This window comes from Festucalex cinctus, chromosome 5 (genome assembly GCF_051991245.1).
Source record: "Festucalex cinctus isolate MCC-2025b chromosome 5, RoL_Fcin_1.0, whole genome shotgun sequence".
NCBI lineage: Eukaryota > Metazoa > Chordata > Actinopteri > Syngnathiformes > Syngnathidae > Festucalex > Festucalex cinctus.
Genome location: NC_135415.1, coordinates 3,926,897 through 3,953,812, shown reverse-complemented (window position 1 = coordinate 3,953,812; position 26,916 = coordinate 3,926,897). Strand labels below are relative to the sequence as shown.

General features: G+C 40.8%; 1 protein-coding gene across 16 annotated transcripts in view; it reads right to left on the bottom strand.

Moving 5' to 3' along the window:
* The window catches only part of pdzd2 (PDZ domain containing 2), a 337,302-nt gene that overhangs the window by 136,188 nt on the left and 174,198 nt on the right, over positions 1-26,916 (bottom strand). For 12 of the 16 annotated variants that reach the window (XR_013283667.1, XM_077522502.1, XM_077522508.1 and 9 more), the window contains 5 exons: positions 26,164-26,308; positions 19,649-22,127; positions 14,264-14,372; positions 14,073-14,174; positions 12,306-12,576 (listed from right to left, as the gene is read on the bottom strand). Coding sequence is in view for 14 of the 16 variants with exons in the window: in XM_077522502.1 (XP_077378628.1) it covers positions 12,306-12,576; positions 14,073-14,174; positions 14,264-14,372; positions 19,649-22,127; positions 26,164-26,308 (3,106 nt within the window). In the remaining 2 variants the exon portion in view is untranslated. Of the gene's footprint in view, positions 1-12,305; positions 12,577-14,072; positions 14,175-14,263; positions 14,373-19,648; positions 22,128-24,667; positions 24,696-26,163; positions 26,309-26,916 lie in introns of those variants that run through there. The other 4 variants (XR_013283668.1, XM_077522510.1, XM_077522516.1 and 1 more) reach the window with 3 other exon arrangements.

The following is a 26,916-nucleotide window of genomic DNA, read 5'->3' as shown; positions in this document are numbered from 1 at the left end:
ACATCTATATGACAAAATTCAGTTCTACATATAGCGCCACCTAGTGGTTACAATAAATGTCATACTTTACGTTTTTAGCTACTGTGCTGAGCTCGTTGAAGGGATCCAGTTGAAAATTGGTCAGAAAAGCCTTAAGATGTTGATGATGCCCCACACCGAATATTGTAACTTTTCGCCAAAGGGCGTGGCCGCTACGGTGACGCAAAGTCTGAAGATTTTTCGTGACAATAAAAGCTGCATTAACTTGACCGAGATGATCCTATCTTCTCAAAATTTCACACATTTGATGAGAGTCCAGCTCTAAAGACATCTACTAACTTACATTTCATCTAACTGATAGCGCCACCTAGTGGCAATTTTTTTTCTTACGAATTTTCTTCTACGTTTTTCTCCAAACACGTTAACTGGACCTCCCTCATATTTGCTCAGATGAGGGTTTCGGCCTTCATGATGTCACAACACGAAGTTTGTGAGTTTTCGCGAATTGCTGTGGGCGTGGCTAAGCGCTGTTCGCCAAGAAAACAACGCCAGTTTTGAGGGTCTAAACATGCACAGAAACTCCTGAAACTTGGCACACACATCTGGCCTGGTAAAATGAGCAATATTTTATTGTTGATTGTGCTATTTTTACAAAAATGACTCAATAGCGCCCCCTAGGAATTTTTAATGAAGCAGCCCCGGTTGTACGTTTAAACAAGATCTACGAAAATTTTTAGGTGTATGAGGGAGCCCAAGACCTACAAAAAAGTCTCTTGTACCCATATGCTAAAATGAACAGGAAGTGAGCTATGAATTTTTGAATGTCCCATTTTTGACGATTTTTGCACATTCACAGGGGGCAGACTTTTGCCCACCTCTCCTACACGTTTCATCCGACTGAGTTAAGACTTGGCCTGGACCATGTCAAGACCTGAGCCAACGACAGGGGGAAAAATTTTGACTTTTCGAAATACTATATGATGAGGGCGGGGCATCAAAATTTGTGTTTCGCAATGAAAAAGGATATGCTTGATAACTCCCCGGTACATGCTCCAAAAAATCCCAAACTTGACATGTATGTTTATCGTCAAGGCCTGAAGTTATCTCTATGACAACATTCAGTTATATATGCAGCGCCACCTAGCCCTTGAGGCATGAAAAAAAATACCCCACATACGGTATTTTGTACAAAGAATGTAAACTCATTCTAAGTGTGATAACGAAGTCATTTATGAATATTCTTTTAGTTTCCACCACTCAAAATGTTCACTGGCATCAGACTTATCCAAACATATATATATTTTTATTTATTTTTGATAGCCTCTATGGACATTAAAAGCAATATCGTGAATGAAGGATATGCTTAATAACTCCACGGTACATGCTCCAAAAAAAATCCCACACTTGACATGTATGCTTATAATCAAGGCCTGAAGGTATCTCTATGACAACATTCAGTTATAAATACAGCGCCACCTAGCCGTTGAGGCTTATATAAAAAAAAATAAAAAAAAATACCCCACATACGGTATTTTGTACAAAAAATGTACACTCATTCTAAGTGTGATAACTAAGTCATTTATGAATATTCTTTTAGTTTCCACCACTCAAATTTTCACTGGCTTCACACCGATCCAAACGTATGTACGTTTCCATTTTGTTTTATTCATTTTTGATTGCCCCTTTGGACAATAAAAGTAAACATTGTGCAATGAGTACAACGAGCGATGATGTGTATATACACTTTTACAAAAAAATACCAATCAGGGCAACTCATTGCCTAAAAATAAATAAGGACGCTGATTTTTGCAGGTCTTAACAATCACCAAAATCCGTTGAGCTTGACAGACACTGGCAAAAAAAATATTCTACATGTAAACGTTTATTATGCCATTTTCAAAGAAATTTTGCTTCCAATATGCCAGTACCCCAACGTGCCAGTACCCCAACGTGCAAGTACCCCAACGTGCAAGGACCCCAACATGGCCCGGGCTGCAAGGGCCCTTTATAGCTGCTCGCAGCTCTAGTGTTTTGTTTTGTTTCTTGTTTTTTTAACTTACCCCTCGAGGATAAATAAAACGTCTTTAGACTTATCGCTAGCGAAGATGTAGCATGTTTAACACTCTAAATAGTTTTATCGCTGCACGACGTATTCGAAGTAAGAGATTCCAAGTCTTTGTGAGTTTTTTTTTTTTCTTTTAAATACTTAGAAATACCCATTGTTAAATTAGCCTATAAGATATTATTGAATATGATAGTCTGTAAGATTAGCTATACTAAATCACCCCTGGGTTTAAAACACAAAACTACGAGATTTAATCAGAGCGTAACAATCTACCGCGACGATCTTTTTTAATCTTAAAACCGCTCTTTGCAGCAATTTACCTAAACATATAGTGAACAAACGTGTATCTTGTATGACTAAGAGACATTTAACTTTTGATTGAACGATTTATTTTTTTCCTTACGAATCGCGCTTACTTTCCGATGGTACGCGTAAGTAAACAATTTTTTACACGCATATTTACACATCGGGACTCTTTAATTTACCTACTACGCGTGGGTTTTGTTTTTGTTTTTGTTTTTTTTGTTTTTTCAGGAATTTGGGAGAACACGCAAAGTCTACCCAACAAGGCCGGGGGCAGGACTCGATCTCACAACCCTTTATGCTAAGAAGCCAGCTAACGTACCGCCCTGATTGTGAAATAACAGCTACTATATTACTTAATTTGAATGAATAATATTATTTAAGACGTCTACCCATCTAACGCTTTAAAAATAGCGACATAATTCAGATAAAAATATTATTCGTACTATATTGTTTTTTTTACAATAGTTTCTGAGTTCTCACAATAGATGTTCGATGATACTATTTTATAGTTTTATGTTTTTCTTACCGGTATGATTAATTTGTATTACATTTATGATGTTTCGCTATCATCTTAAAACACATCTTTGCATCATTTTAAGGTGGCCGGTGTATTTTGCACAAATAATATATGGATACTTATTGATTTCTGATCAATTTTTACTCGTACATTTACCTACTTTTGCTTTTAGGCGTATGTTAGTTACTTGTATATGAGTGCGTATTCTAACTTTCCCATTCACTTCTTGGTTCCATTCCATCACCCCTGCGAGACCGTACTCGTCTACTTAATATCACTAAAGTCTGTTCAAAAATCATTGGACACCCTGTCAGAACCTTTATCTTCCTTTTTTGACTGAATCCTGCTCGATCCCTCTCACTCACTTCATCGAATGTTTGAGTGGCTTCCATCATCTCAGCAGGCTGAGACGCCCCACTCTGACGAACACAGCGGCGGAGAAGGAGGAGGACTACATTTGTCCCCAGATCACTAAATCTCTTGAACAGTGACCCCCCTCCCGGGCCAAATTGCGACAGACTGACTGACACGTAGCACTTTAGTGTGAAGCACGGAGCACTTTCTTTTGTTTTTTATTGTTATTTATTATTTTTCGTATTTTATTTTATTTTTTTTTGTTTTTTGTTTTTTTTAATGTTCATTGGTTTCATGTTTTTTTTTTTTTTTTTACTTCCCCCTCGAGGACAAATAAAAACGTTTTTGAATTGAATTGAATATTTAATTACTTGTGGTATTTTAATTTATTTTTAAGTTATCTGGTTTACTTGGTATCATTTTAAGCTGTCTGATGTATTTTATGTTAATAATATATGGATACTTATTTACACATCTACTTCTTATTCATTTCAGATCCGTTTTTATTCGTATATTTACCTACTTTTGATATTAAGTTTACGATGGCTTAGACTGTTTGAAGGCGCTGTATAAAATAAACTCGAGTTGAGTTAGTTAGGTACTGTTTTTTTTTGTTTTTTTATAAAGTCAAATTATTACCTTTATGAAACTTTTTAGTTCTCCTTACGGTTTACTATGAAATGTTTCAAAATACTCGGTCCCTCCAAAACAAAGCAAAACAAAACGTGTTTACACATTTTTACGGATTTTAAAAATTCTAGGCGTGACTTTGCCGAGTATTAAATGCCCGCTTGTATTTTTATTGAATGCGTACGTATACCGTTAAAATTTGTAATTAACATTTACCTACTCGATTCCTGTATTGACTAATTATTCGTGAGGCTAACGTTTTACAATTTAAAGTTATTCCGAGAGTTTACTCTTTAGCGACGTCTTTACACGCTTTAAACGTCGGCTTAGACTATAGACCCCTTGTGTTTTTACTGACGAATATTATCGTTAAATGTTTTATCCCGGATTAAAACAGGGGGACTTATTCAAAGATGTTTTATTTTACGGTAAATGTTTTTATAATAGTCGCATATTGATTTTAATGTGCGAAGGAATCAAGGAGACTCTCTGACTTTCATTTTTTTTAAAATCTGTTGTTTTAGCCCCACCAACCTTTTTTTTTTTTTTTTTTTTTTGGTAAAAACTACGCCCCCAGTGGGGTCTCGTGCTAATAAAAGTATTTAACCGCTCGGGCGTCATCTAACACTCCCCCTTCGAGAAAAAAAAAACCTAACATTGCGAACGTTTAATAATCTTTGAGGAGATTTACCAGTGCCACCACCTCCGGGGGATCGAGTTAGAACGTTCTGGACATCCCCACGACTCTCCAGAAGTATGCAGACTTCCAGCAAGCCGCCAAATCTTACAACATCTAGTCCTGAGCGTTCGGACGTCGAAGAGGATGAGGCTCATGAGAGTGCCACCAACACCTTCTCTAAGCCTAATCCTTTTTTTTTTTTTTGTAAATCAGTACATTTATTAGTTTTGTAACGCATCAAAAACGTAAGAGAGGGTAAAATTCTTATGTACAACGCAATCTTATATACAACAGCTCAAAAACATAAAATACATAGCTAGACGTACACCAAAAACGTGAGAGAGGGTAACCTTATGATGTCAAAGACCGCCAACAGCTTGTTTTCTCAGGTTGGGTGGGGCTGGTGTTTTGTAGAGCAGAATTTCTCATAAAGGGGAGAATCTCTGCCTTAAATAAAAATCAAGTATCAAGATTTAAACAAATATGGTCTATGTACGGTGGGGCGCTGTGGGGGCCCGCTGGGCCTCGTTCTGCGGCCTTGGGCTCAGGGGTGTGGGCCGGGGCTGGGGCGGGGGGTGTTCCGGGCGTCTGGGTCGGCTCGCCGACCGGTGTCCGCTCGGGTGGCTTGGGGGTGGCCTTGGTGCTGCCGCGGCCTGGGGATTTCGGGGGGGGGCGGTGCTCGCTTTGCTGGACCGCGGTTGACGGCTTTCTTTCTTTGGTGGTGGTCCTTATGCATGCCAGATCCGTCGCACCAGCATCTACTGAAACTCAACAGAAGTAGCCTCTCCCTCCCACAGCCCCTTGAATCAGTGGGTGCTGGTGTCTGTGGATCTCACTTTGCTTTATCTATCCTTCCCTCCTTCCTCTCTTTAGTTTTTCCTCTGGTCACTTGAGATCTCAATTTATTGGAAGTTTGAGGCTTCTGGGGTTGGCATAAGACTCTGGTTTTGTAACCACGCAGGAGGGGTTTTGTTGGTGCTGGATTTCACTTTGATGGATTGGATGTACTGGCTTCTATGGATCTCACTCTGCCTTATCGATCCTTCCCTCCTTCCTCTCTTTAGTTTTTCCTCTGGTCTCTTGAGATCTCGCCAAATTTGCTGGAATTTAGAGGCTTCCGGGGTTGGCGTAAGACTTTGATTTTGTAATCATGGGGAAGGCAGGAAGTGTTTGGTCGGTGCTGGATTTCACTTTGATTTATCTTTCTTTTCTCTTTATTTTTTTCTGACCTTTTCTCTGGTCTCCTGACCATTTAAACTTCACGACTCTGGCAAGATTCTGAAGTACCTGGTTAAGGCGAAGGTTAATGGGATATTTATAAGGCTTTAGGTGAATTAATGAGTATAAATTTATACATATTTGCACGCACACGCACGCACGCACGCGCACGCACGCACGCACGCAAACGCACGCACGCAAACGCACACACGCAAACGCACGCACACACACACACACAAAAAAAAAAAAAAAAAAAAGAGCAATGATGATAAGACGTTGAATCGGTAAGACTACCGAATGAACAATTCTGAGCTCTTAAAAAAAAAAAAAAAAAAAAAAAAACAGAAAGAAAGGGGAGAATGGAGGAAAACTCCAATTCGGTCATGTATTTGGTGAGGTAAGAGCCTTTTAACACAGCTAAAAGCTCCGAAAATTAAATTTTTCATGTTGGTCCCCCTTTAGTATTTTATTTACAAGCTCGTAAATATTCTCAGTGGTACATTTGTAGAAAATGCCCAAAGCAGGTTTACAACTAGAACGTGAGCAACGCCTCGCCGTGAGGTTCCTCTTTTGTTTTGTAGGAATTATTTGCATTTTCGTGATTTAGTGTCATTAGTATTATTATTTTGCACAGTGAATCACATTTAGGATAACATATAAGTATGTCTTTAAATCTGGTAAATGTGGAAAATTCCATTTTGAATTGCTACACCCCTAAAATAAAACTGTACACACCCTTCCTCATATACATATTGCATCTATGGCGTCGTAAATTCAAACCGTAGATCCTTTCTAAAAAACTATTAGCCAAGGGCTTACAGGAATACCCTTTGTAAGAGACTAAGGTGTTAATCTACTAATAAGAAGATGATTTTGGTTAAATTGTTGCAAAGAACGGCTTTAAGATTAAGGGTTAAGTAGAGTATAAATCTTTTATTGCATCAAGAAACTCAAAGTTTCATACTTTCAATTCTCTTAGTTTTAAAAAAGAAGGTATAGAATCGCTTGTGACATTTAGGATAACATATAAGTGTGTCTTTAAATCTGTTAAATATGGAAAATTCCTATTTGAATTGTTACAGCCCTAAAATAAAACTGTACACACCCTCCCTCATATACATATTACATCTATGGCGTCATAAATTCAAACCGTGGATCCTTTCTAAAAAAACTATTAGCCAAGGGCTTACAGGAATAACCTTTGTAAGAGACTAAGGTGTTAATCTACTAATAAGAAGATGATTTTGGTTAAATTGTTGCAAAGAGAATCGCTTATAACATTTAGGATAACATATAAGTGTGTCTTTAAATCTAGTAAATGTGGAAAATTCCAATTTGAATTGCTACTACCCTAAAATAAAACTGTACACACCCTCCCTCATATACATATTGCATCTATGGTGTCATAAATTCAAACCGTGGATCCTTTCTAAAAAACTATTAGCCAAGGGCTTACAGGAATACCCTTTGTAAGAGACTAAGGTGTTAATCTACTAATAAGAAGATGATTTTGGTTAAATTGTTGCAAAGATCGGCTTTAAGATTAAAGATTAAGGGTTAAGTAGAGTATAAATCTTTTAACGTATCAAGAAACTCAAAGTTTCATACTTTCAATTCTCTTAGTTTTAAAAAGAAGCAGACGTCTGACCAATAATGTCCACATGCAGTTCCTGCCTGAGTTTTGATTACATATTCTCTCCAGAAATCAGTATTTTTTTAAACTAGTACAATTATTATCTTTTTTAAACACAAAAAAAAGATAAACAAATTTTCCCATCCCTCCCCAAACAGCGTACTCTTATACACATCATAAACATAAAATAATAAAAACATACACGTCTAAGCATACCTGTAAACATCACGTATATATAAAATGTACAAATTCTAGCATCCGTCGTCTTGTAATAGATACCATATAAAAATAAAACGTATCATTTGTAACCGAAACGTAAATGAGTTGAGTTTAGTTTAGTATAAGGACAGTGTTCAGTAACATTAAAAAGATGGCTGCGGGGGATTTAGTACGATGCTAGTTTCGATCTGCTGTCCCTAAAAATTTAAAATTAACCCCACTTAATATTTAAAGGGTACTCTAATGCCATGCATTGTTCCATCATCCAAAATGTATAATTTACAAATTGAATACCTTTGAATAAAATTTTTAGGTTTTACATTCATTATCAACATTTTAATACCCTAATTTACTTTTGTAGACTAACTTTATTGTGTTCATCCTACCAAAATTTCTTTATTACATTGCTATCAAATACAACGCACAAAACATCAACCGATTAATTTCACGCCTCACTCTATTTAAAATTAAAAATACAGACAAACTTATCACATTCTAATACCTACCATCCACATCCTTTGACCATTAGATGGCACCGTTCACCGCGGGAGAGACGGTCAGACCTCTCCGCCACCCCCCGTTTAGCTTTTTTACAATATCAGACGTCTTCAAACGACGAACGTGCAGACGGTTCAGAATTTGGCTAAATAACGACCCTATACGCACGAATAATCGTTTTATTTTTTCGTTTGTATTTCCCTCTCCAGCTCCTTCAGTTAGAAACAACCCCGCTACAATGTAATTTTTTTTTAATTTATTATTATTTTTTTTTAAAAAAAGAAAAACCCGTCAAAGGAGACTCGACGTCACACCCGGAAACACCGGTAAGTTTCTTTTATTTATTTTAAAAAACAAGAAGCAAATGGATTACATTTTTTTTTTATTATTCACAACACTTTAACTCGAATAAGAGAGCCTCGCACTATTTTACATTCACGCGCGTACATACACGATAGAGGCGCTAGGTGGGGGCGCGCTTCCTGCACGACCCGGTAGAGAGCCACTACTTCAAAGGGGGTGCGGGGAGGGGGTTACGGGGGGCCTGTATCACGACTCGCGTGAAAAGTATCAGGATTGCAATGCAGGTGCGCGCTTCCTACACGACTTCAAAGGGGGGGGTGCTTCCTGTGACACGATATGAAGGAGAGCTATCCGTTTGATGAAAAGTTTTTTAACAAGAGGATAACGACTCACCACGATTTATGATTAGCAGATGGTGGAACTATCTAGATTATTGCGCCTACTTCCTGGAGTCTTACAGGGGGAGCGCTTCCTGTTACGATCTTGATTAACGGATGTGAGGGGTTACGACATTATCTACCGGAAACACGTGCAATGGGGGAGAGGTATTAGGCAGGGGTACAGGAGGGGAGGGGTGATGGGGTCACGACCTTATCTACCGGAAACATATGTTCACTGGGTGTGGGAGGGGGTGGGATGCTGTGCAGGAGGGGGGTAGGGGCCATCCGTCAAATTTTGACAGGTGCTGTCCCGGCTTCTGATTGGTTAGGGGGGCGGTAAGGGGGCGGTGCTTAATTCAAAATAACGGTTTCTGATTGGATGGGGGGCGGGGTACCTGTCAAATTTTGACAGGTGGTGTCCCGGCTTCTGATTGGTTAGGGGGGCGTTGCTTAATTCAAAATAACGGCTTCTGATTGGTTGAGAAGGCGGAAGGGGGCGGGTCTTAATTCAAAATAACAGTTTCTGATTGGATAGGGGCGGGGCTTAATTCAAAATAACGGCTTCTGATTGGTCCTGAAGGGTCATAAATCAGATTTTGACAGGAGCTGAATTGTACCTATATATGAGGTCCAACCTCTGACTGACTGTGTATGAGGAGACACATTGCTTATATGCATGAACGGCGGACCCGACTGAGGACAGCATGAGAGCGGGAAAGTCAACTGAAAGATGACGACATGCTCAAGACATGCCCAGCATGGTGAGACACGAAAGAATCAACTGAAAGAACGAGTTCAATTGAAAAGTTAAATTAGAGAATGCTGCACACAAAACATGAAGAGGAAAATAAATTAAGAGTCAAGAATGAACAAACACTGCAAGTGTAAATGTTGTGAAAATAGATAAAAATAAATAGAGCCTGTATGCCATCAGCGCTCCTCCCTTCCACTGATTGGTGGACAGAGTCATGGATATGGGCCACCAATCAGGGAGGAGCGCTCACACAGCCCATACAACAACAACAAAAAAAAGCATTGTGAGAACGTGAAAGAGTCAACTGAAAGATGACGGCGAGTCAACTGAACGGCGGACCCGATTGAGGACAGCATGCTCAAGACACGCCCCCAGTATGTATAAAGTGCCGGTATGTGTATTGGGCATAACAACATCGGTTTGGTTAAAGACCCCCGAAATGGCATCTACGAAGAGACACGCTTATGAAGCACAGTTCAAGCTGCAAGCGATCAGTTATGCGGAAGAACATGGAAATCGAGCAGCCGCAAGAGAATTCAAGATCAACGAATCGATGGTTCGCAAGTGGAGGAAGCAGGAAGACGAGCTTCGCCAAGTCAAAAAGACGAAGCTGAGTTTCCACGGAAACAAGGCGAGGTGGCCCGTGTTGGAAGACCAACTCGAGCACTGGATTAATGACCAAAGAACAGCTAGGAGAAGCGTCTCAACAGTCACCATTCGACTGAGGGCACAAAAGCTTGCAGAGGCAGTGAAGAAGCAGCATTTTCACAGAGGTCCGTCTTGGTGTTTTCGTTTTATGAAAAGGCGCCATCTTTCCATCCGGGCAAGAACCACCGTGGTGCAGCAACTTCCGGCTGATTACAAGGAAAAATTGGCCACCTTCCGAGCCTACTGCAGTAAGAAGATTGCCCACAAGCGCATTCGGCCCAACCACATCACCAACATGGACGAGGTGCCGCTGACTTTCGACATCCCGGTGAACCACACTGTCGAGAAGATGGGGACCAGCACGGTAGCAATTCACACAATGGGGCACGAGAAGTCTGCGTTTACTGTTGTGCTTGGTTGCCATGCTAATGGACAGAAATTACCACCGACAGTGAATTTCAAGAGGAAGACTGCCGAAAGAAATATTTCCAGCCGGAGTCATCTTCAACTTCAACCGCTGGACATGGGTGTAAACCGGGCGTTTAAAGTCAAGTTGCGAGCGGCGTGGGAGCGCAGTATGACGGATGGCGAACACAGCTTTACCAAGACTGGGAGGCAGCGCCGTTCGATTTACGCTACGATTTGTCAATGGACTGTGAATGCTTGGGCGAACGTGTCTGCTTGCACTCTTGTTCGAGCTTTTGCAAAAGCAGGCATCATTTCCGATGAGCCGCACGACAAAGAGACTGACTCTGACAATCAGGTGGAGCTTGCCGTGTTTGGAGAACTTGCCCAGTTGTTCGTTTCGGATACAGAAGACAAGGAGTTTGAGGGATTTATGGATTGATCAAAAGCAACATGAGTACATTGTTATATACTTATACTGAACTCACTGCATTGTTACGGTAAATATTTCAATAAAGTACAACCAAACTCAGTTTTGCTCTGCTCGCTTAGCGATAGCATGCATGCTAGCGATTGTGACGACTGTTCTAGCGCGTAATAGCATGGTACTATGTGTAGAGTCGCTGGGAACTTGGAGGCGCTCCCAGCATGCTTTGCGGCACTGGCGACTGAAGGGTGTTTAAAAAGAATGAGAATGGGGAAGAATGACTTGACTGCATTCTGCGAGTTGAAAGTGGGTAAGCAAGAGCTTCTGCATACAATGGTAAAAGGGGTCATGTTACTGGCTTGTGAGCGTGGCTTAACGTGCAACTGTGACTTAAAGTGACTTAAGTGTGCACTTAAGCCTTAATGTGCCACTGTGGGCTCCACAGTGTGTGCACTTAAGCCGTTGGTGCGTGTGTGCCTGTGCTTTATAGTGCAGTGCGCCCAATGTGTGTCTTAAAGTCAGAAATGGCATCCATAATAAGAGAAGTGCGCATTAAGTTTGCGCATGCGTGAAGAAAAAAACGAGGCTGACAACTACCCAGTCAATTTGAATGGCGGAGATTAGAGCGGTGACAATCTTTGCCGAAATGTACACTTTAAAGCTTGCAAGTGACCTTCCCCGATGTCAGTAAACCACATGCTATGCATGTTCATAAAAAACAGCAACTTTCCAGCCGTTGAAATGTTTCTATCAGAGCCGATTCCATTGGATCCAATTCATTTTCAATGACCGTTTGGTAGTTTCGCCGACTCACAATGTACCACGCCGCTACCCATAATGCACCTTGAATTCGAGATGCATACTTCGCTTATTGAGACTGCGTCTTATAATACGGTGCCTTATGGTCGTGAAAATACGGTATATATATTTTTTTCTGATATATATACACAGTTTTTTTCACTCAAGCACTCAGAATATACATGTTTAAATGTGTTTGCATCGCTTTATAGGTGTGTTTAAATACCTTAACAACTTGCTGTAAATACTACAATAGCATGCCTAGAGTGTATTTCTTTATAGCATATTTCTGTTATTGTAAGAGTGTTTTGGAATGTAACCCCCACGATGGGGAGGGATTTACTGTAATGTTGATGCACAGCATGTTATGGTTTTTGGCATCTTCATGAAGGAATGAGACATTGCTGTTTGGTTTAAGTCGAGCACATTGGCGATGCATTCAGGTACTAGTAGTTTCATTATTATTATCATTAGTGTAAATCAAGCTCCTACCTGTACATGTCTTCAAAGACATCTTGTTGGCAGATAATTTCTTCTGTGGCTGACTGGCTGAATCAAGCTTTTCAAGCGTATCCTTTTCATTGACCATGTGTCTGCAAATAACTACAAAGGCTTGCTTGGATTGTTTAGTTTGATGTAGGCAAGAAACAGCCTCTCCATGGGTTTTACCATCCAGACTTGTGCCATTTATAGATAAGATTCTGTCACCTCTCAGAATTGTGCCCTCTAGGCTGGCTGCACCTTTGTTGAAGACCCGATGAACCTGGTGACACATAAATACAATTTCTTATTACACCCGACTTACTGAAAATTATCTGCACAGATTCATCCATTCTCTGGCAGCCCGCAAGATACTTAAACTCCTCCACTTGGGGCAAGATCTCATCCCCGACCCAGAGAGGGCATGCCACCCTTTTCCGACTGAGGACCATGGTCTTGGATTTGGAGGTGCTGATCTTCATCCCAACCGCTTCACACTCAGCTGCGATCTCGGCCTGAAGAAGCCAACAGCACCACAACATCTGCAAAAAGCTGAGATGCAATGCTGAGGCTACCAAACCGGACGCTCTCAACGCCTCAGCTGCGGCTAGAAATTCTGCCCATAAAAGTTCTGAATAGAATCAGAGACAAAGGGCAGCCTTGGCAGAGTCCAACCCTCACTGGAAACAAATCCAACTTACTGCCAGCAATAGGGACCAAACTCTGACACTGGTCGTACAAGGACTGAACAGCCCTTATCAGGGGGTTCGGTACCCCGTACTCCCGAAGCACCCACACAGGACTCCTCGAGGGACCCAGTCGAACGCCTTCTCCAACAACACATTTAGACTGGATGGGCGGACCCTGCCGAGGGTGTAGAGCTTGGTGCACTGTTCCACGACCGGGACGAAAACCACGCTGCTCCTCCTGATATATATATATATATATATTTATTTGTATATATATTTGTATATACACGCATACACACACACAGGCCTGAACTCTCGATCCCAACTGAGAAAACATCTAAGTCAGCTTAACCAAAAATGCTTATTAGCTCTCAAGCGCCATCTGGTGTATTATGGCTTTTATAATTCTCAAGTCATTTTTTTTAATTTATCTTCAGTTGATGCCCCAGTGAAGGGATAAATTGGGTAATCACAGGAAATGCACTATAACACATCAGGTGAACAGTGCATCAAAAAACTTACGATTTATAATGGGAGTCAATGGAGCCAAACCGTGTTCAAATGGAACGTGTAATACAAAAAAATTGTATCCCACATATAATAATGACAATAGTAATTTAGAAATGATGGATGGCGCCCTTTTGAACTTCAACATTTTGGGCCAATCTGGGTGAATTTTTGATATTCTTTACCTATGTAAATATCAAGCGTAATATGCAAAATAGCCAAGAGTTGGTCAAAAAGGACACAAGGTTTAAGGAATTCTCGCCCTGTTATATTTGTATCCGGAAAAAAATCAATTATCCGTATTGGATACTTGTACGAATATCTTGCTGACCCGTAACCTCTACGTCACGGATTTCGCTTATTGTGGGTAAATTAAAACAAGAGCCCCTGACTGTTTGAAGATCAGATGAGAACACAGACAAGACGTGCTTGGCCCAAATCCTGTATTGGATAAATGTGCCGGAATGTCAACATATCCTTGAGTTTTGATTGCTCCTTATGCTGTCAGAGTCTGACCGATTGTGTTAATTTCGCAACTTACAGCGTTTGAAGATAGAAAGACAAAATCATTTTATTTACATACAGTGATTATCTTCTGCTCAAGGTCACTCCCACCAGCAATACTAAATCCAAGTCCTGAGCCTTCTTCTTTATGAAGGACCACAAGGTGAGCATGACTGTTAACCTGTACAAATCAGTCAAGAAAAACGTGATTAAAAGGGTTAGTAACTGTGCATACAATGCTGTATGAGAGAATAAGGCTTCATGGGATACCTCTATGAAATTGTTTGTTTCTTGGAGTTGGGCAGAAATGTTTGCCGCAGTTGTCTGAAGTGCTTGCAATTTAGACTGACTCACAGGAGAAACATTTACGTCTTTTAACCTGTACACACACAAAAAAATTGATATTTTGGTTCCACTGATTGGGAATGTTTAACATCAGATATGGTAGGGGTGGATGGATACGATTTTCATTATAGACACCAGGTATATATATATATATATATATATATATATATATATATATATATATATATATATATATATATATATATATATATATATATTACGGGTGTGAATTTTTTCAAATTTAGAAAATACTAATCAGTAAGCTTGTAGAGTGTAAGATTTATATGAAAATGTATTATTTATCTGAAATTTCAGTCTTATAGAGGTTGTAATTTGTTTCATGTTTGAACAGCATTGAAATAAAATATTAAGGCTTAATGTTCCGTTCATATAACATTCTTCCATGCTTAAGGTGTGAATCCTAAAAAAAAAAAAAAAATAGATTTTGCCGATTATTGAATCGATTCGAGAATCGCGCAATGTAGTATCGTGATATATCGCCGAATCGATTTTTGAACACCCCTAATATATATATATATATATATATATATATATATATATATATATATATATATATATATATATATATATATATATATATATATATATATATATATATTAGAGGTGTGCAAAATTTCCGATTCTTAGATTATTCACGATTCGGCCGTGCAACAATCGAGAACGATTCACAAACGTCCAAATTCCGATTATATAAATATGCCAAGGGAAGCGAAACGAGCGAAAAGTACGCGGAACTGAAACGCAGTTGCGCGCGCGGTCTTCGGGACGCTTTTTGGGACGGACCGAGAGTACACATCCACAACTCACGCCTCGAGATTCAAAACAACAAGCATGGCTGAGCTGACCAACCCACCTCTTCGTGAGATCAGACCTGCTCCGAAAAGGCAAACAACTTGAGGCGGAAGTATCAGCTAGCTGGCTGCAGTGCATCGGTTAGCGTTCTACAGGGCGCCGCGCAGTGATACGAACGAACGAACAAAAAAGTAGTGGCTGGCGGTATTTTATTCAGAAAAGAGTATTGTGATGGAAATGTATCACGCTTTTGAAAACAAATAGTTTTTAGAAGAAAAACGCTTTATTTCCGAGACCCCAGCCATCTTGCTGGACTATTTTCTTTTTTTATTTTCTTCTCGTCCAACGTCGAACCAGAACTGGTGTCACCGAACGCTGTCAGAAAGAAGTCAGTGCTGATCGCACACACGGGAGGTGAGGATCAAATTGAGATTCATGTTAAAAAAGCCGAACGATCCCATTAATGTTTACACGTTCATGTTTACACAAGTTAAAAGCAGAAAAGCACTTGAGGGTTTTTTTTTTTTTTGTACCTCTGAGAAACTTTAATGTTTACATGTTCATCTTTACACAACTTAAAAAGCAGGAAAGCACTTTTTTTTTTTTTTTTAGGCATTTGTATTGAAGTAGTACTTCACATTGTCTTTCATTTATACCTCAATGCACTTTTGAGTGGATAAAAATAATATATTTTTGCTCAATGCTATGTTTTATTCTGTTGAAGACTGAATATACTTAAAAGCTGTTGTTACAGAATGAGGACTTGAGTATTTTATTTACTGTTTTGAACTGTTAACTTGATACTGAAATAGTAGTTTATGTAGGCCTGAGAGGACTTTTGTACTATTTTTGTAACTAATGTACGAAACATTAAAAGCACAAAAATACATTGTTTTTTTTCTGCTGCCTGGGGGGGGGAATCAATAATCGTTTTATAATCGAATCGTAGCCTCTGAATCGTAATCGCAATCGAATCGTGAGGTGCCCCAAGATTCCCACCTCTAATATATATATATAATATATATATTAGGCCTGGGACGGTTTTTGAAAACCGTTAAAGCCGATCGGTTCAACAGTTTCGATTCGGCCTGTCTGTGTTCCGTTCGTTACGGAGCGCGTCCATCGTTACGGGGTGTGTCATGGCAATGCGTCATATCCTTCCAGGGACGCTGTAGCCAATCATATTGGAACAGCTACCAGCTAGCATGCTACGTCACACACCATAGCCGGAAGACACGTTTCGGTGGCGCGTTTACAATTTGGACTTCGGACGGAAAATGCGTGGGGTGGCGTGGAATCGGGATAGACTGGTGAATGGTAAGTCTATTTACTTGCTTTTGAACTGTACCGTGAGGTAGCAGCAGTGTTTTAGCATCCATGATAAAGTTATTTTTAGCGCAATGCTGGCCGGCTGATGATATTCGATGTTTGTATAGCACGACTTAAGTCTTGTCAAACTCACAAATCCCCTTAAAAGAAAGGTGGAACGTCGGCAACTAAAGTGCATCTTGTTCGTTTCATTTGAAATCCAGTGTGGTGGGGTGTTTAGCGAACGTGAATGAAGAGATGAGGTGCACACTTCGACAAGCAGCTGAACTCATTCACACATCATGTAAACACGACATTTTACTCTGTTCATATTCCATATGACTTATGACACATCCCTGTCTTATGTTCATGAGATAAAACTTATTTAATAATTTCATCTTACAATTTTAATAGTATAATTATAATTTGATCTGAGAATAATTCAAAGATCAGTGTTTGAGCGAGTCTTTTAATACTATTACTACTAATAATAATAGATTTTATTTATAACCCACTTTACATTTATAAAATAAATCTCACTTTACATGGTCTTACCTTGGGGCAAATGTAGGAATACTTGTTTAACTTGGAGACATTGAGCTGGGGGTCCACACTGTGTAATCCATTGAAGATATCACTGCTTGGTGGTTTCCTCGTGTTCGATTTCACAATCTATGGGCACATCGCTTTGCTATTTTGCTTGTTGGAACTTTGTTTGGTAAGGTTTTATTGAAGCTGACAAAAGTTTTGTGGATCAATTTCACAATGGATTTCAATGGAGTGAATACGAGCTTGATGGACCTTGGGGCATGGTTTGAGAAAGGTCAATTATAGATTAATATGACAATTAAGTGTGACTCACTTTTCTACTTCCTATGGATTACAGCGACTACTCTGTCTTGAGACTTTGAAGTTAACTGTGTTGATATTCACCTGTTTTGTCATTAAAACTCTCACATTTGATATTAATGTCATTTCTCACTTGTCCGATTGTTTGCTCATGACATTTTCTGTACAGGCCAGATGTTTGAAGATGATGATTTGTCGACAATGTTTTTTTTGTTTTTTTGTTTTTGAAATGATTCATTAGACCACTTTTGCTCAACAAACACAAAAATAAAAAAATCTGGGGGTATTCCACAATAGTGGAATTGACACAAGATAAGAGACAAAAGCGAGGCTTGAGCTAGTTTAGTCAGTCCTTCCTGGCTTCATATGTTGCGTGTACGTTAGATCAGGTTGAACAGGTGCGAGGTGTAAGCAATCCTGATATATGCGCGCCCACGCTTGCCATGTAAAGGCAGCAAGGTGGATCACAGATTTATCAATTGTAACTGGGGAAGACGCGAGCCGCGTAAGTCATTCTCAATGTGCAACACCTACTCGTAGATACGTATGAAGAGGTGAAACATTTTTTCGCTTTTTTCGCGCTTTTCCACCAGACCGGTTCCACACCGAAGCAGCATTTCATTTCATTTCATTCAGGGCCGAGCGGTTCTGTTGTAACCGCTTTTTAGAACCTTTTTAGCAGTGCTTCTGCAGCACCGGTTATTTGCTGACTAGCGGGGCCGTGTTGTCACTTGTCATCTGATTGGCCGACAGCAATGCAGCAAGCAACGCCATGGCACACGCCCATTTCCTGTTTTCTGCGAGAGAGGCAGAGGCGCCCGCCGGTCTTCGCCAAAGTCACAAAAATACGGTATGTATAATAAATATAATCATGTTTAACAACGCTGAACTAGATTTACAATTTAAAAGGTACTTGTGGAAGGATTAATAAAGGCGGCCTGACATTTGCATGACTTTTAGGCACGATTCCGTTTCCGATTCCATTCGTGTCCACATTGACACAAACTGGTACGACGAGTTCACGCATAGTTTACTCATAGTTTACGCACTTCCCACATTTGCACGACGAGTTCACGCAATTCGGACGGTGTCGTGCCGACTTGGGCACGCCATATAAAAAGGGGACCTCCCAAACCCAGTTGCGTAGCCATCAGCTGTCGTGTTCCGACCAAGGTTGAGTGGACGTGGTGAAGGGGGGTGGGGTGGGGTTGGTGTTGGGGATGTGGGGGGGGGGATTCGGTTGTAGTGCAAATCGAGCCTCCCCGCGACTCCGGGCCGCCGCGGCCGGGCGCTTGGAGCTTCTGCGAGTGTCCGACTCATCTGCGGCCGCGCACCCTCGGCCTCTCGTTCGAAGGCGCCTCCACCACCCGTGCAGACTCGCTCGCCCTCTCTCTCCAGTAACGATCCTTCCGTAGGTTCACCTACGGAAACCTTGTTACGACTTTTTCTTCCTCTAGTATAGTCTAATTTGATCATTTTATCGGCGCACCGCCGGCGCCGCCCATCCGAGGCTCACACTGCCACGCACTGTCGCGCATCCTTCCCGCATCGTCCCGACGAGTTCACGAACAGTTTGCGCATAGTTCACGACCCGGTCGCGAAATTTTGTCGTGACAAAAATTTTTAACATTTCAAAACTTTTGCCCTGACATGGCACGCAGTCACGACGGGTTTACGCACACTTCACGCCACTTTATGACTAGTTCGTGCCAATTCGTACCACAAAATCATGTAAGTGTCAAGGCGGCTTAATGTTTGTGGTTTAAAAAAAAAAAGTTGTTCGCTGGTCGTGTGTTCCCATTCGCTTGAATAAGTTCTCCAGCGGCAGAGCTCTCCATTCAGAAATAGCTTCTCGAACCGGTCGTTAATCCCAATTTTTCATCCATGGTGGTCCATATTAAATTGTAAATATGGTTCAATGTTGGCGTGACATCCATGAAATGTTATGGCAGATCCGCGCACACTGCGGGAGTGCAAGCTTGGCTTGGACAGTTCAGATGATCACGCCCCCTTCCCTCTGCACGCCTGCTGTAATGGAAAAGCAATGGAGGCCGTGTTGGGTGGCTGTATGCAGTGTGGTGTGGTAGCGTGCCGTGCAGGGCTAATGGAAAAGCGGCATGAGATTTAAGGTACTGCAGTTTTCTGGCATCTTTCTTGCTAGGACAGGATCCATGCTCGTTTTTATTCAACCTTTTTTCCCTAGAATGGGGCTCACTCTAATACACCTCTCTCTCTTTCTCTTTTGCTCTCTCTCTCTCACACACACACATGCACGCAAACACTGTGCTAAAACAATCCGAAATATAAAGGCAAGAATTTTAAATCATTTAACTGAATTACCTGATGGTCTGAGATGCTTCAGTCTGTTCAGATTGTTTAAGGGTCTCAACGTTTCTCTCAGATGTTTCTCGAGTGGATCCAGTGTTTCTTCTGTTTCCTTTTGTCATCTCTATGTTTGCTTGGAGTGGAGAAGCTGAAGAGCACATAGTTTCTGTGGCATTGGAAAGGATGGTGCGCTCAGGTTTATCAGCTACACCATCGAGTTTGGTCAAAATATCACCTGTGAATAGTTTTCCCAATTCGGGCATACTAAGAGCCCTGGGTTGCCGCAACCGATTGCGGAATAGTCTGGCATTTTTCCTACGCACCACTGGCGGGGTCTCTGGTGAAAAATCAGGAACTTTCGCAACTTCAGAGACAAGACCACCTGCACTATAGCTATCACATGGAGGATCAAGGTTTTTCAAAGTAATGCTTAACTGTGATTTCAGTGGTGAGCTGTTTGTAGTCGAGATGAAATTGTCTTCATAGGAACTAAAATGGTGGTGTTGTGCCCGGCCATCAGAACATTTGATTAAGTCCATATAGCCTGCAATCCTTTGGTTAAGCGAGGCCCTGCATGCTAAAGCGTATGACTGAATGTCACTACATTTAGCCACAGGCTTGTCAAAGAGAGCAAGATTTTCAAAGGACTTTATCTTGTGTTGAACAGAGAAAGGATTGTAGTCCACAGAAAAAGGAGTGTCTGTGACAAAGCTTCGCCTCAGCGTTGTCTTCTTGTACAGTTTGGCCGTAGACTTTGAGTTATTATTTGTCTTCACGTTGGCTTTCAAGCCATTGCTTGATTCTAGATTAGTTTTCTTCGTGAGAGACATTGCATCGAGTGCTATTGTATCAACTATAACATTTGTTGTACCTAATATGGAATTTGAATTTGGGAGAATAGGCGTTGATCTTGGATCGGTGCCTATTTGAGTTGCCGTAGAGTGATTTGAATCTGCTGTGAGCTTTTTTGCCCTGACAGGTGACATACCGGATAAAGAGGACAATTGAACTTCGATAAATGTTCTCTGAGTGGGAGGTGAGTCTGACAATGTCTGGGAGTTTGATATTACTTTGACGTCTGAATTGGTATCTTTTTTGTTGGAAGTTACAGCTTCAAATTTGTTATCTGACATATGCTTACTTACACTAGCTTCAGATAAAGCAACACTGTTCTTATTAAAAACATTTTTGGCCTTCAAAATGGGATATAATGTTTTCTTGGGCAGTGAATTTGTCGGCTGGTTGAAGAAGATACTATTGCTTGTTGAAAGACCTGGCTTTTCGCTTCTCGTGTGATTTTGCAATGGCTGTTCTCTGGTGTTATTCCTCTTTATTCTTAGACCCTTTAGTTTAAGGCTATTGTCTGGTCTGGTCTGCGTTTCAATTAGACATTTATCAGGGAAGTTTAGACCACGACGCATTGGCCTAATATTTGAGGTTCCATTTGGTCTACACTCAAAGAACTTCTCTTTGTTGATCATAGTTTTTGACAATGCTGTATCTGATCTGTCAGTGGTAAAACTGTCAGTGTCCATCACTGACAGAAATTTGCACGTTTGTGCTTTCAAATTCCCCTGCTTCAATACATCTGAGTTGCACAACGCAGCACCAGGCAACATAGTAGGGCCACTGGAATTGTTACAGAAATCAAGTGGGGAAATGCTGCCATGAATACAAAGGCTTGTAGTATTATGTGCCTCAGAAGCTCTAGGTTCGTCAGAGTCAGAGTCAATGGCATTATTAATGTGATTCTCCAAAGCTGATGCAAATATTGCATGTGAAGGTGAGCAGGGTTTGTCTGTGGCTCCCACTGATGCGGAACGTGCCAAGCAGTCTTCGTTTGTTAGCTCTGAGGAGCTGACAATCACATCAGTATTCTCATCCAGGATTTTATTTCCACCGTTATGATGTGAAGGCAAAGGTCTACATGATGGTGTGCTGAGGTGTACATGTCCATCATCAACGGATAATTGGTTGTGAGAGGAATTAAGTTTCGCTTTCTTCCCATTTAAATATGGCTCATGAAGATGGTAACTGCCAGTGGCCAGTTTGCTGAGCTTGACATCATTGTCACGTGTGAAGTCACCACTGGAATCACTGTTGTCAAGTCCTTTGGGGTCTTTCCCTTGATGCGTAGAATCAAACGTTTCGGGGAATAATCCATTGGAGTTGTTGTCAAGAAGTGGGCTCATCTGCACAGGACATTCATTTTCATTTTCTGCATGCACTGCAGAAGGGTCATGTGAAGTTGGCAGTATTTGAACCAAAATATCATCTTTCTCAGATATATTTTCTAGAGGAGAGGCACTGCAGGGGGAATATGTGGGGCCACTTCTAGGGTTAATTTGTGATATAATATCATCAATGTTGGTGATTGGAGTTTGACAGTCATTGTTTATTTGAGGTTTGTGGTTAAATGGAACTATCTTGGCACTTAATTCTTCAGATATGTCAGAGATGGGTCTTGTCGCTTCGTCGCTGCTCCCAGAGAACACTGTCACCAAAATGAAAGATAGATGAGACATTGTACAATATTTATGTATAAACATTTTAGACATGTTTAAATTGGATGTATAGGGTCCATAGCAACACCTATGCTATAATAAATTACAGTTTAACTACACTACTTTAAGCTAAACATAAGACAAAGATTTTGCAAATGTGTTTGGAAGATGTTTTTTTTTGTTGCAAAAATGCATTTTATAGTGATAGAGTGCCTGTTTATTTCCCTTTTAAATGGTTTCCCTTTTTAAAGGAACATATCGTTGCTGTCAGGCCAAAGCCTAGTATCTCCATAATCGTCACTTTTCAGGAGACCCCAAAAGTGGCATGCTTGTTCAACCATGAACATTGCATCATCAAAGAGAGCAAGCAATTTGCAATGCTTTAGATTGGGCAATAATTGATAAAAATGACATCCACACATGTGGACTGACCAGAAGTGTACATTTTGAAAAAAAAAATCTGAAATTCACCAAATTGTGACTTAGGACATTTTGGCCTGATGCCAGCGATATATCCATCCATCCATCTTCTACCGCTTATCCGAGGTTGGGTCGCGGGGGCAGCAGCTTTAGGAGGGAAACCCAGACTTCCCTCTCCCCAGCCACTTCAACCAGCTCCGCCGGCGGGATCCCAAGGCGTTCCCAGGCCAGCCGAGAGACATAGTCTCTCCAACGCTGGAGAGATGGTCCTGGGTCGTCCCCGGGGCCTTCCGCCGCTGGGACATGCCCGGAACACCTCCCAGGAGGCATCCGAACGAGATGCCCGAGCCACCTCAGCTGGCTCCTCTCAACGCGGAGGAGAAGCGGCTCGAGTCTGAGCCCCTCCCGGATGACCGAGCTTCTCACCCTATCTCTAAGGGAAAGCCCGGACACCCTGCGGAGGAAACTCATTTCTGCTGCTTGTATCCGTGATCTTGTTCTTTCGGGTCACGACCCACAGCTCGTGACCATAGGTGAGCGTGGGAACGTAGATCAACCGGTAAATCGAGAGCTTCGCCTTTTGGCTCAGCTCTTTCTTCACCACGACGGACCGATACAGAGTCCGCATCACTGCCGATGCTGCACCGATCCGCCTGTCGATCTCCCGCTCCATCCTGCCCTCACTTGTGAGCAACACTCCAAGATACTTGAACTCCTCCACTTGGGGCAGGATCTCATCCCCGACCCGGAGAGGACACGCCACCCTTTTCCGACTGAGGACCATGGTCTCGGATTTGGAGGTGCTGATCTTTATCTCGACTGCTTCACACTCGGCTGCAAACCGCTCCATTGAGAGTTGGCGGTCACGGCTTGATGACGCCAACAGCACCACATAATCTGCAAAAAGCAGAGATGCTATGCTTAGGCCACCAAACCAGACCCCCTCAACGCCTCGGCTGCACCTAGAAATTCTGTCCATAAAAGTTATGAACAGAATCGGTGACAAAGGGCAGCCTTGGCGGAGTCCAACCCTCACTGGAAACGAATCCGACTTACTGCCGGCAATGCGGACCAAACTCTGGCAACGGTCGTACAGGGACTGAACAGCCAGCGATATATTTGTGCGATAATTATGAACTTCCGTCACCCCCAGTGGCTGACAAGACGATGGCACCTGTGAACATGTGCTGTGTTAAAGTGGTAATTTAGTGTCTGGTCTAAGAATTTGCATGCCACATTAACACATTCACTGCCAGCCCAGCAAAAATGCATCATTTGACGTCTTTTTCCATCAATGGCAGTGAATGAGTTAATCTGCTCTCTATCGAGTCAGCCGCACACTGAGCAATGTGGTGATAGTCCCTAACTTACATACCTATTCGCTGCAAAAGTGATCCCCTTAAAGTTTTTATCGGAAAACATTTTGAAGCACCACCTTTCTCCCCTCCTTTGGAGGGATGTTGACTGTGAACCCAAACAAACTAATGATCGCCTCATATTGCACATACACAACAAACTGATGAATACATAGTAAGAACTGTTTATTAAATATCATTACATTGATTTTAAAACTTATTGCGGGGGTGGTCTGGAAATTAACCTCTGAGATGGATTGAATCAAATTAAAAGATACGATAGTTGCAGACAGTCAGCAACAAATGAAAACTAATTGCAGAACCCCATCGACTGTGCGACATGACAAATCAGTAGCTTTTGGTCAAATTGCATGGTGTGCAGCTGTCTGAAAGGTTTGTGCAGTACGGCAAAATTGGTTTATCGCTTTATAATGGCGCTTGCAGAAACTACTTGAAAGGAATACATTCCGTATAGCCAAACAAATTAGAATATAACATAATAATTTTGTTTTAGTCTTCAAACACTGAAAAGCAAATGACAGTCAATTAGCTATATATGGCATACATTGTTATTCCACAAGTGCATTTTCCTAGCAAATGGAGTATAAATTAATAAAGAAATAAACAGGCTTGACATCTGAGCATCTAAGCATACATTCCAACTCTTTGTTTTATGTTTATGTTCAGGGATTTAAACGACAGGGGAAATCTAGTATTCACTACTAACAATAAAATATACAATGTAACATAGTCACCATGGGTAGATAACCAGATGAATGGAGGCTGTTTTGGGGAGGTGAGCGAGGGAGATTTAAACCTAAATCTTGGGGCAGCATTTAAGGGAAGACAGGGTTTACTGAGCAGCATTCTGGTGTTTTCAAAGATGGAAACAAGGGCATTTACAAAATCACAAATGGGTGCTTATATTTGAAATAAACATTGGAAGTCTGGCTGAAATAATACTGTACCAAAAAAGGTACTCTTAACCACAATTGTTTTTGTATTTCTTTCCCATCAAAAGTAACGATAGTAGTACTCAGTAATCATTACTCACCCGGCAATAATAGTCAAAAACATGCTGGTACAAGTTCTTAAAAAATGTATATTTTGTCCAGAATGAATGTGATAACTTAATTATTTATCATGAACAATTTATACATTTAAAAACTAATGTTTTCACTTGCTGTTAAATGAAGATGACATTCCCTATGCTGAGGAAGGAAGTAACGAACACTCATGGCATGAGTTTGCTAACCAAACCCAAAAAACAGGTGAGCCATGATTGGTCGTTACTTTCTTCCTCAGCACACGTGATGTCATCTTCAGTCGACAGCAAGTGCAACAATTAGTTGTGCTGAAGCATTCCCACATATGTTATTGTCACGCCTCCCGGGGTATATACCATCTGATTCCACATTACTTATAGTATTTGCACAATTTAACATTTAATATCAACTTTTCCCCATTCATTTTCAATGGGACAGTCATTGAACTTTTTCTAAGTATCACTTTCCACACCCATTTCCATACATATCATCATTACCAGATGTTTGATACTGCAAGGTGGCACAGTTGGTAAAGTACATTGTCCAGTAACCAGAGGTCATAATTTCATAATTTATCTCTCAATGTGCTTTCAGAATTCCCACGTAATTTCTCCAGAAATTGCACTTAGATGTAGTTTTTAAAGGTATTAATTGTACAAGAAAAATGAGCTTATCAAATTCATTCTGAACAAAATATTAGCTTTGTACTGCTGAAAATGAGTCAAGAATCCCTTTCAGTCTCTTGCGCTAATGTAGGAGAGAGGGTTCTTTGCCTGACCCAGCTTGGCTCGTGACTCGTAGCTTAATGCTGTCCTGAGAAGATTCCTGCTTTTAAAAATATACTACAACAATTTTGAAAGGTATAGTTTGGGGTCATTATAGCAAAACCATTTACAAATGTGGATTGTGACAACAATGCGTTAAATATCAGAACGCCTCATTCTTTCAGTTTTTACCGGACTATACAAGACGTTAGTGATTTTCATAACAGTCGATGTCTGCCGCAGCAAAATGAAAACTGTGACCATGATATAAGCCGTGCTCTTATGGACTTATGGTACTGCCATCTCCAAAATATTAATGCATCTGTGTTTACTGATGTCACTAGTTATTATTTATTTATTTCAATGTCTGTGTGTGTGTGTGTGTGTTTTTGACAAAAATAATAATAATAATAATAATTTGTTAGAAGACTTGGGCCCTACCTGAGACAGGTTTTTTAACTTCCAAAGACAGTGTCGTTGGAAGATTATGCATGAGTTCACATAATTCCTGGTATCCACAGGAGCTCACTAGTTTTTCAGCAATGGCTACAATCTCGTCACCTGGACACAATACTCCTTTTGATTTCTGTAAGTAGGAAAGTAAGGATTACAAAGCAAAGCATCACTGTCACATTTCAACAAATGTTACTGTACAAATTGTGCCACAGTGTTACAAATTGCACCTGCCTTTTACCATTTCCCAGACTTTGTTTTCCGAATCCGGCTATAGATTATGGAGTGGTACTTCACTAGGTTGGTTCTGTACTTTGTGTCACGTCTTTACGCTTTATCATAGCTGCTTGTTACTGCAACATTATTGTAGCTCATACTACCAGTAGGGATGTAACGATAAGGACAATATCGTGATGTTAAAACTGCCACAATATCGTCGTCGTCATGTTCACACTATTTAAAAGAAGGAACACATTTGTTAAAAAAGTCAGCTTGATTTCCATTTGTGCAGTTCTAGCACCTTCTAGTGGCTAGTTTATGAGCGCAATTTAAATTTCATTAGGGATGTTTTGGCCTTCGATGTTTAAAATCTATACTAATTGTCAGATGAAGGAGAACCTAATTTGCTTGTGAAGCGATCAATGTGTGCTTGCATTAGCAAGTAAGTGCCTCAATATTGTTATTAGAGATTGTAGGTGGTTTTACATGCATTGCTCTTATGTACAAAAGCACAATATTGTG